The sequence below is a fragment of the Octodon degus genome, unplaced genomic scaffold, assembly GCF_000260255.1.
Source record: "Octodon degus isolate 3935 unplaced genomic scaffold, OctDeg1.0 scaffold00184, whole genome shotgun sequence".
Classification (NCBI taxonomy): Eukaryota; Metazoa; Chordata; class Mammalia; order Rodentia; family Octodontidae; genus Octodon; species Octodon degus.
Window position 1 is genome coordinate 387,329 of NW_004524760.1, and position 10,651 is coordinate 397,979.

General features: G+C 52.8%; 1 protein-coding gene across 9 annotated transcripts in view; it reads left to right on the top strand.

The window, feature by feature from the left end:
- The window catches only part of Rasgrp2 (RAS guanyl releasing protein 2), a 16,110-nt gene that overhangs the window by 725 nt on the left and 4,734 nt on the right, over nt 1–10,651 (top strand). For 3 of the 9 annotated variants that reach the window (XM_023703983.1, XM_023703978.1, XM_023703981.1), the window contains exons 2-12: nt 1,827–1,969; nt 2,631–2,733; nt 3,153–3,215; nt 3,561–3,692; nt 4,434–4,584; nt 4,719–4,892; nt 5,014–5,130; nt 6,714–6,995; nt 7,768–7,845; nt 8,041–8,163; nt 8,453–8,568. In XM_023703983.1, coding sequence (XP_023559751.1) covers nt 1,897–1,969; nt 2,631–2,733; nt 3,153–3,215; nt 3,561–3,692; nt 4,434–4,584; nt 4,719–4,892; nt 5,014–5,130; nt 6,714–6,995; nt 7,768–7,845; nt 8,041–8,163; nt 8,453–8,568 — 1,412 coding nt within the window. In that variant the 5' untranslated portion in view covers nt 1,827–1,896. The other 6 variants (XM_023703982.1, XM_004643747.3, XM_023703979.1 and 3 more) reach the window with 6 other exon arrangements.

Genomic DNA, 10,651 nt, shown 5'->3' on the forward strand with positions numbered 1-10,651 from the left:
GCAGCCGCAGCCGCAGCGAGGCCGGCGGGCGGGAGCGCACGGTGGTGGCGCCGGCCGGGCCGGGTGCGGGCTCGCAGCTGTGTGTCCCAGGAGTGAGTGAGCGAGCGCGGGTGGGGCGTGACCCAGAGGGGGTTCCAGGGGTCGCAGGCGGGCTTGGGCGGCGGGTGAGTGAGGAGTGTACGGGACTGGAGAGAGATGTGGAGAGCTGGGACGCTTTGGACCACCCTCGGCGCCCCTGGCTTTTCCCAGCCACCTCTCAGCCAGGGCCTCGCCTGCAAAACCCCATATGACAGATGGGAAAATTGAGGCTCGAAGAGACCAAGTGATTTTCAAGGTCACACAGCGAGGAAGCAGCAAAACCAGTCAGGGATGGCTGTGGATGGTTCCGAGGAAAAGTGTGAGAACTCCGTAGAGGAGCTCTGTCTCCCAAAACGCAGGAGCATGTGTAGGGGCAGGCTACCCTTCCTTGGGGCAAAGCTTTGGTAGGGTGGGGAAATGATGGAAATTAGGGTGAGCCCTAGACCGCGGACGAAGGGGGGAGGGGCGGTGTAATGGGCGTGTGCGCACCCACGGGGGTGTGTGCATGGGTGGGAAAGTGCATGCGTGGAGATGCACTATTTTGCGCGTGTGCACACGTGTGCAGATGTCAGCGCCTCCGTGGTCGCGGGACTAGAGCTGGCGTGGCTCAAGTGGACATCAGGTCCGCGAGGCGCATCCACGGGTACGTGGGTTGTGTGTGTGTGCTTGGGGGCTCCACGGTGCAGGTATGTCCAGGGTGCGGGTGCCATTGTCTGAGACAGAATAGGGCGAATGCCTGTGCCCTGCAGCGTGTGCGAAGGAGGCTCTTGTATCTTAGGTCCTGGGCCTCCAGAAAATAACTTGGGTGTGGAATGGGTGTCTGCCCCTGCAGGAGTGCACCTGGTCCTCCCCACGCCCCCTTCCCGGTGACCCGAGTTGCTGGAGGTGCCCTGCCCGCAATGGCCATCCCACGGCTCTACCGCCCCCTTCTGGGCACCTTACTCTGCGCGCACAGTTCACCTCTGCAGCCTGGGGGTCTGGGTCGGGATTCCGGGTTTGGGGGAAGATGATCCTGTGGAAGAGATGAGCCTGGACTCCAGGGTCTTCGCGGAGGTGGCTTGGGAGCGCGCGGTTCCCAGGCTCAGGCTTCCCCGCTGACGCCTCGAGGCCCCGCCCTAAGAATGTTTCTTTCTACTATGGTCTGCTGCGTCGGGGCAGGCCCCTGGGGGCTGCTGACGCCCGCCCCTCTCCGCTGGCGCCCGAGAGGGTGCCGTGAGCTAGCAGGACGCCTAGGCCCTCTCTTCCCCCTCCTATCCCAGGGAGAAATTCCTCCGAGGTCCCCTCAGGCTCTGGGTTCCCAAAATAACCCTGCGGGGGAAGGGAGGCAGTGGAGGGAGGAAGGAGGGAGGGGCGCACAGCCGAACTGCAGGGCGCTGCAGGTGCCTCCGGGGGAGCTGGAGCGAGCCAGCCCGGGGCTAGCCGCGAAGGGCCTACGGGGGTGGGGCTGGTGCCCCAGCCAACCCCTGTTAAGTCCAGGCTCGTCCCCATCCTCGCAGATTTCTTCGACCCTTCCTTGATTCGGAGGGTGGGCCGGAAGCCTCTTGGCAGATCCGTTTCCCAACTAGCGGGTTACACCATCCCGGCCCAGGCTGTTGCGTCCCGCGAGTGGCCGAGTGGCCACTGTGGGCTGTGGGCAACTCCGCCCCAAGCCCATAGAGGGCGTGCCTGCTACTCCCGGTTGCTGCCCCTGGGCCGCGGCCCGGCTGGCCAGAGTCTCCACAGACAGTTCTGTTTCTCTCTCGGGACAGGACTCTGATCTGAGCTCAGAGGGAGGCTCCCAAAGCACATCCTGGGTCCAGCATACCCTGGCAGGCAACCATGGCGGGCACACTGGACCTGGACAAGGGCTGTACGGTGGAGGAGCTGCTCCGTGGCTGCATTGAAGCCTTCGGTGAGTGGAGCAGGAGGGCACACTGAGTCTGGGCCCCTGCCTCTCGGGTGCATCCCTGGCCTTGAGTCCTGCAACTTTCTTGAGGAAACGCTTCTTCGTGGCAGGGGAGAGAGGTACCCATGCTTTATCAAGTCACTGTTTTTCTTGCCTAGTCTGACCCTACCCCGAGGTAAAGGAAGGGCCTGGGTTCCAGCCTCTGGTGAGGAGGACTTTATCTGTGTCCCCGGGGATCCGGAGGAACTCTGTATCTCTGGCGTGGGAACTGTTTCCTGCAGATGAGGGGTGGTTTCTGGCTAAGGGGTGCCCCTTTCCCCAGCACTCAGGAAATGACCTCTGGATTCCCAACCCCGGGGAACCCAGACTCCTTCCGCCCCAACTGGTTCCCCTCCAGACCAGGGCCAGCTCCAACCCTCAGTCCCTAGCTCTTAGGATCCTGTTCTACCTTGGCCCACCCAACCTTTTTTTTTTTTTTTTTTTAATATGGATCTCCTGGTTTTTTTATTTACCTCCTAGTTTCAGAGCCCTAGAAAAGCTAGAGGTGGGTGGAGGTAGGAGTTCAGCCCCAGGGGCCCTGATGTTGGGAGGGCTGTGGGCTAGTTTATAGGAATCTGAGTTTGGAGCTCAGCCTGCTTCCTGCTTCTCTTTGACCCTGGGGAGTTAGATGACTCTGGGAAGGTGAGGGACCCACAGCTAGTGCGCATGTTCCTCATGATGCACCCGTGGTACATCCCGTCCTCTGAGCTGGCAGCGAAACTGCTCCACATATATCCTTCGCGGGCCTCTCTTGGGCTTTGTGGTCAGTGTCCATCAGTGAGCTCCATTCTAGGCTAGGCACAGATGTGCCAGCCCCTCCTAGAGCCCATAGTACAAGCTTCCTTCCCACCTCTGTTGGAGGCTAGGCCTCACCTCTGTGCTCCCTTCCCTACTCAGGCCCTGGCCTAAGCCTTGCCCTGGCTTTCCCTAGGGTCTAGATCTGTCCCTTCACCCAATGGGTCACCTCTACTGGCAGCCTTCTGGAGCCCCTCTAGCCCTACATCCCACCTACATCCTTCTAAATCTCATGCCTCATGCACCACATCCTTTCAGAATCAAGGTTTCTCAGTTCCCATCCTGCTCCACAAAGCCTAGTCCCTTCATCCCTTGTTAGAGTTAGGCACCATTCTTTTCCTTAATTCTCTTCTACCTACCAACAATCCCGGAAGGACAACTCCAATTCGCTGCAGGTGAAAACGTGCCACCTGGTCAGGTAAGTCTTTCTCTTGCTCCTTACTCTGAGGCTTCAGCCTGGCTGGAAGAGTGGACAAAGTGCCACTGGGTCTTGTGGGTTTGAATTTTGGATGGGTGGGCTGCTTTAGGCTGCCCCTTCCTTCATCCTCCATCCTCAGTCTTGGCTTTCTTTTCCCAGTTGCCTTGTAGGGTGGAAGTCTCAGAGTTGTTTGTAGCCTTGGGGAAAGAAAGAGCTTCGAGAGGGGGGAACCAAACTTTGAGACTCTTTCTTCCTCTTTGAGTAATGACTATTCCAGTAGTTCCTTAGGGGTCCACTGTGGGATGGTGGGAAGGGCTGCCTTGGGTGACTCCACCCCTCTACCAGGTACTGGATCTCAGCATTCCCAGCGGAGTTTGACTTGAACCCTGAGCTGGCTGAGCAGATCAAGGAGCTGAAGGCTCTGCTAGACCAAGAAGGGAACCGGCGCCACAGCAGCCTCATCGACATTGAGAGCGTGTGCGTGCTCAGAATCAGAGGGCTTAATAAATGTCTGTTGACTGAATGAGTGAGCATCATGTAACTGTCTTGCTTCAACACTTTCCATGCTCCCTGTGGCCTTCAAAACACCTGGTTGTGGTGGTCAGGTTAGCCTGGTGGTTCCTGCCTCATCTGCCATGGCCCACAGCCAATCCTGCTGCACCTCCTACCTCAGCACCACCTGCCCACCCTCCATCATCTCAGCCTCTGCATCTTTTCCTACCTGGCACTCAATCCTGTCATTGTCCTTGTCTCCTCCTCCATGCCACCGTGGCTCAGCTCAAATGTGACATCTCTGTAGGCTCTGAGAGCTCAAGGCTGTTCCAGAGCAGCATTTGTCCTCCCACCTCTATTTTCCCATAGCATTTTGTACAGACTCCAGCACGAAGGTCTCATACATGGGTTGCATTCTTTGGTGACCTGCATTTCTGTGTCTGTCTTTCTCAGTAGACTGTGAGCTCCTTGAGGGCAGGCACTGTGTCTTGCTCATCTCTATCCCCAGCATCTAGCACAAGGCCTGGCACAGAGTGCTCTGTCCATAAATGTGTGTCAAGTGCAGGGTGAGGGGAAGACAGGGAAAAGTTGCTGGGCTGGGGACACTAGTGCCTAGAACAGTGGGTCTCATCATGACAGCCTGAGTGGCATGTCTGTGTGAATGTGGGGCCACACGTGGCAGGGGGCATCTCCAGCAGAGGGCTCACTACTCCTGCACCCTCCCAGTCCCACCTACAAGTGGAAGCGCCAGGTGACTCAGCGGAACCCTATGGAACAGAAAAAGCGCAAGATGTCCCTGTTATTCGACCACCTGGAGCCCCTGGAGCTGGCGGAGCACCTCACTTACCTGGAGTACCGCTCCTTCTGCAAGATCCTGGTGTGACCTGTGGGCTTGTGGTTGGGGGCCACTGTGGGCTGGGAAGATGGTTCTAGGAGGGGCAGGGCCCCTGGGCCGTTCCTGGGACAACTGGAGGTTGTTGAGGCACTGAGGCCACTCCCTCCTGCCTCCAGTTCCAGGACTATCACAGTTTCGTGACTCATGGGTGCACAGTGGACAACCCCGTGTTGGAGCGCTTCATTTCCCTCTTCAACAGTGTCTCGCAGTGGGTGCAGCTCATGATCCTCAGCAAGCCCACGGCCCCTCAGCGGGCACTGGTCATCACTCACTTTGTGCACGTGGCTGAGGTGCCCACCCCTCCCCCAGCTCCCTGTGGCATGCACCCACTGTCCTGTACACAGAAAGGCTGGGCTCAGTCCTGGGCCCCCTTGGTAACACAGTGCCTCATCCTCTCCATCTGCCCCCCAGAAGCTGCTGCAGCTGCAGAACTTCAACACGCTGATGGCTGTGGTTGGGGGCCTGAGCCACAGCTCCATCTCCCGCCTCAAGGATACACACAACCACGTCAGCCCTGAGACCATCAAGGTGCCTGGGAGTGGGGAGCCCATTATTCCCATTTGTGGCCCTTCTAGGTGCAGTGCTGTGGGCTAGGCACAGCTGTTTTCATTGGCCAGCTGAGGAAACAGGACTGGAGGGATTAAATGCTTTCCTGGGTTATATGTTGCAAGTAGCAGAGGGAGACTTCGAAGTCTGCCTGGCCCCAAAGTTAATGCTTTCTTCTGTCTCTGACTCTGTCTCTGTCTCTGTCTCTGTCTCTGTCTCTGTCTGTTTTATAACATATTGGGTAAGATAGATATAGAAAAGTATATAAAACATGAACAATCTAAAGAAAAAAATACAGAGAAGTGTCTGTGTAACTATCACCAAGATTATGACACGTTCCTATAATCTTGGCATTCTAGGTGGCTGAGTCAGGAGGATCATAAATTCAAGTCCAGACCATGCAACTCAGTGAATTAGTGAGACTCTGTCTGAAGATAAAATAAAAATAAATGAAAAAAGGAGTGGAGATGAAATAATGTAAGGGCCCTGGGTTCAATCTCCAGAAGTACTAAAAAAAAAAAAAAAAATCTTAAAGGCATTGGCTGGAGGTGTGGCTCGGGGGCAAAGTACTTGCATAGCATGTGTGGGTCACTGGGTGTCATTCCTAGCACTGCAAGAGAACATTGCTGTACCCAGCACTTTAGAGCATAATTTGCTCCTCACCAGTGGTAGTCAATGTCTTGACTGTGACAATGACTTTATTTTTCCTTACAGCTTTACCCGGTATGTGCATTTCAAAGCAAAAGTAGGTTTTTTGGTTCCCTGTTTTTGAACTTTTTTTTAGAAAAAAATTGTATTTGGTACAAGGTCTTGCTATGAAGCTTGGACTCATAGTGATCCTCCTGTTTTGAGTCTCCCCAGCACTGGGGTTATAGGTGTAAGCCACTACTGGGATTTGTTGTCTGCTCAGTGCACCAGGGGGCAGGGCTGATGCAGGATGCGGTACTGGGGATCAAACCCTAGTCTCTGTGCTTGCCTAAGCAGGTGCTTAGTCCACTGAGCTATCTTGCTAGCCCTGAACTTTCTTTCTCTTTTGCAAATTTTCTACGAGTGTCATCATGTCATACATGTTTGTTTTGTGTCTTGCCCTTTTCCCTTCACAAGTTTGGGAGAGCCTTTTTATTTTTTTATGTGGAGCAATCGTTTTCATTTTTGTTGTTACAGCATGTTATTGTAAGTCCATTGCAATTTATGCATCTGTTTGATTGCTGAACATTTAGGGGTTTTCCCAGTTCTTCCTGGTACAGCACAGCTCCGAGCATTTTTGAGCATTTTCCTAGTCGTTGACCTGTGCTGTCTCACCTTCCTGAGCCTGGGTTTGTTTCTCTTAACTACCCTGGTAGAGAGGTGTGGTATTTAACAGTGGGTGTTGCCTTGAACTTGTGACCTCCTCGGAACTGACTTCCTAGGGACTGAGGGAGATGGTGATGGGGGACTGTAAGGGAGGATTTTGCCTTTTGACCTATGCCTGACCTTGATTCATCCTTTGCTACATTTTCAGGGCCAAGTTGGGGAGGATGGTTGAATGGCATTTGTGTGTGTGACCCTCTGCCCTTTGTTCCCAGCTCTGGGAAGGTCTCACAGAGCTAGTGACAGCCACTGGCAACTATGGTAACTACCGGCGCCGGCTGGCAGCTTGCGTGGGCTTCCGCTTCCCCATCCTGGGTGTACATCTCAAGGACCTGGTGGCCCTGCAGCTGGCACTTCCTGACTGGCTGGATTCAGCCCGGACCCGGCTCAATGGGGCCAAGATGAAGCAGCTCTTTAGCATCCTGGAGGAGCTGGCCATGGTTACCAGCCTGCGGCCACCTGTGCAAGCCAACCCTGACTTGCTGAGTCTCCTCACGGTGAGAGCAAGGGGTCGGGGGTGCTGGGATCTGGGCACCAGGGTTTAAGAGCTGTGCTAGTCCTGGCTGTGGGCTTGACCTTGGTTCTAGATTCTGGTCAAGTCACTGAAATCCAAATGGGGTTCCAGCACTTGGTGGGAACTTAAGAAGACCTATAGGCTCCAGCTGAGGCTGTATCCTGAGACTGGTCTTGAGGCTGTGTGGTCTGGGGACTGGATTTGAGGATAAGTCTGGCTCCGGGACAAGTTCCTGACATAGACCGTGTTTAAGGTTTGGAGCCATGCTCTAGATCTTCCACAGAGTGGAAGTGGATTTGGAGTGAAGTTGTGCGCTTCATTCCCTGCTCAGCTTGGAGGACCAGTACAGGAGTTGTGTTCCAGGCTGAAGTCAGAAAGGTTCTAGATGCTAGTTTGAGGCTTAGATGGAGGGTTTGGTGTGAATTCTTGGCTGCTTCTTGGCTCTGGACGGAGATCAGGATTGAAAATAGAGCTGGATTCTGGGTGAATTCCAGAGTACAAGGCTGAGTTCTGACTGGGTTCTTGGCTGAGATCTTGACAGTGCAAGACTTGGAGTCAAACTGAGGTCTAGTCAGTGTGCTGCTGGCACAAGGGCTCTGCTGGGGTGTATTTCAAGCCAGGCTTCATCCTCAGTCTAGCTTGGGGACTGGACTTTGGGCTGAGCAGTGGCTTCTAGGTGGTCCTGCCACTGTGGTTTGGAGGCTCCTGAGAGCGACAAGGACCAGAGGGCATGATCAGAACTGTATGTATCCTAGGTGTCACTGGATCAGTATCAGACAGAGGATGAGCTGTACCAGCTGTCCCTCCAGCGGGAGCCACGCTCCAAGTCCTCGGTGAGGGGGACTCTGGTTCTCCCTGCCCTCCCGCCCCTGCCTGAGAACCCTAGGATGAGAAGATGGACAGAGGAGCCCTGGGGCAGGGCAGTGGCACTGGGAAGGTTCTTTTCCTCCAGGCACTCCCTCTCTGTTTCCCTGGGCCCTGGGATCTTCCTACCTCTTGCCTTAGCTCAGGCTTGACCATTCCCACAGCCAGCGAGCCCCACCAGTTGCACCCCACCTCCCCGGCCCCCAGTGCTAGAAGAATGGACCTCAGCCGCTAAACCTAAGCTGGACCAAGCTCTCCTAGCGGAGCACATCGAGAAGATGGTGGAGGTGAGTCTCTTGGAGTCTGAGACATGGGAAGAAAAGTGCACTGATGGAGGTGGGAGTCAGTAAAAGCTGGTTTTGCTGGAGTAGTTGCTTGAGAGCCACCACAGAAGCCATGTCCATGGGTGAATGCTTAGTGACCAGGATAGGTAGCAGGCTGCACAAGGTAGGGTGAGAAGGTTGGGTAAGATAGGAAAAGAGATGGTAGTGATGTCTCTGGGTCTGTTGGAAGGGACAGGCCCTGGTGACCCCTTTTTTCCCTTCTGCTTTTGTATGTTTCTCTTCCTCTATCCAGTCTGTGTTCAGGAACTTTGATGTCGATGGAGATGGCCACATTTCCCAGGAAGAATTCCAGATCATCCGTGGCAACTTCCCTTATCTCAGCGCCTTTGGGGACTTGGACCAGAACCAGTGAGGAGGGTTGGGAGCCTGGGGGACAGGGAAGGCAGTGGCTTTCTTCCCCCTTGTCTTTCATTTTCCTACACGCAAGATGAAGCCATTGAACCCGGCGAACTTGGCTGGGGGGTAGCTACCACTTTGGGGAAGGCTAGCAATTTTAGGGGTGGGAGGAAGCTGTGAGCTGTAGAGGCATGGCGTGATGTCATTAATTCAGGCAGATGGGGGGCTCCATCTGAACCTGGAAAAGACTTTGGCCTGGTGACCTTTGCTACATAAATACTGTTTTGTTGTGGAGCTCACAGCTGGCAAAAAGTGTGGGCAAGTCAAGCTCTGGGTAGCCAGTTTTAATGCATAGATAAGAAAGACCTGTAATTAGCAGCACCCACTTGCTTATCAACAATTCATCGGCTGACAATTTGGAAAAACAGCTGGATCTCTGAAGTAGGTTAAGCATGCTCCTGCCACTGTGTTTATGCCCCACTTTTTGCTGAGCAGACAAAACCCCAATCAAAAATTACAGTCCATTTGAGGTCAATTTATTTATTTATTTTTACTAATTATTTACTTTTTACAAGATATATGCATTTAACTGTCCAAACAAGGTCACTTTATTTTTAAATGTGACCTGCATTTCAACCCTTCTCCTGTAGGTCTCCACTTTACAGCAATTTATGGTTGCTGGGTATGGTAGTGTATTCCTATAATCCAGCAACTGAGAGGTGGAGGCAGGAGAATTGCTGTGAGTTTGAGGCCAGCCTGGGCTACATAGTGAGAACTTGTCTCAGAACAAAGCAAAACAAAACAAATTGGAATCTATGATTTAAAAAATTCAGGTAGTAAAATAAAGTTATACTGAGCAGGTAAAGAGTAAGAAGTAAACATTCCCAACTTCCTTGCCACTGGTAGAGGTAATCTATGTCAGTGGTCAGGCAAAACATGCATCCTTCCAGTCTTTTTTCCATACAGGTACAAATGAATAGAAATTTTGTTTATGTGGTGTATATTTCATGGAGAAACAAGATTTCAGTATGAACCTAGTGGTTTTATTGAGGTTGCTTTGTTTCTTCTCCCAAAGATATGGTAGGGCATGAGTTCCCTGCTATCTCCCAGGCTGGTGGGTGATATTTAAGCTATATTTCCACCAAAAGTATAATCCTTTAAGACCCCTGAGGGATCAGGGTGAGGTGGTGGACACCTGTGATCCCAGGGGATACCACCCTAGCAGCTGAGCAAAATCCTACCTCACCAGAGACCCTGGAGACCCCAGCTCCATATAGGGCCTAGCTTTAACTTTCTATCTGATGGACTGGTGTTATGGCTTAGTGGTAGAAAGCACTAGACATACTCAGGGCCCTAAATTCAAGCCTCAACACCAGTCAAAGAAAAAAGAGGCCAGTAACTCCCTCCTCAGACCGGCCCAGCTCATAGCTTCATCTTGAAGCTTTCTTTTTGTTTCTGGAGCTTGAGAATTTTCAGCCCTTCTTGGAAAATTATCTATGCATTTAAAAGCAATTTTGGATATCTTTTATTTTTTATTTTTTGGCAGAACCGGGGATTGAACTCAGGCCTTTGTGCTTACCAGGGAAGCACTTATTCTACTGAGCCATCTCCCCGGCCCCAAAGAAATAGTTTGGCATTTTTCAAAATGCCAAATTAGAAACCAGGCATGATGGGACATGCCTATAATACCAGTGTTGGGGAGGCTGAAACAGGAAGATTCCAAGGAGTCAGAGCTGCATGACATGAGTCCAAGCTGCATAGCAAGACCCTGTACCAAATGCAAAAATTAAAATAAATAAATAAAGCATAAAAAAATTACTAAATTAGAGCTAGGCCTGGTGGCCCACACCTGTAATCCCAGCACTGGAAAGCTGAGGCAGAAGGATTGGAATGTTGAGTTCAAGCTACAAAGTGAGCTCAGGGCCAGGCTGAACTGCATAGTGAGTCATTGTCTCACAAAGATAAGAACAGCAACATCAACAAAAACCCCCTCTTAGGGGGCCTGGCCCTAGCTCAGGCCTTTAAGTGGCTGCTTCCACAAAGCTGTCAGCCTCAGGTTGCTGGAGTTCGAACCTCACAACTCTCCCAAGCTGGC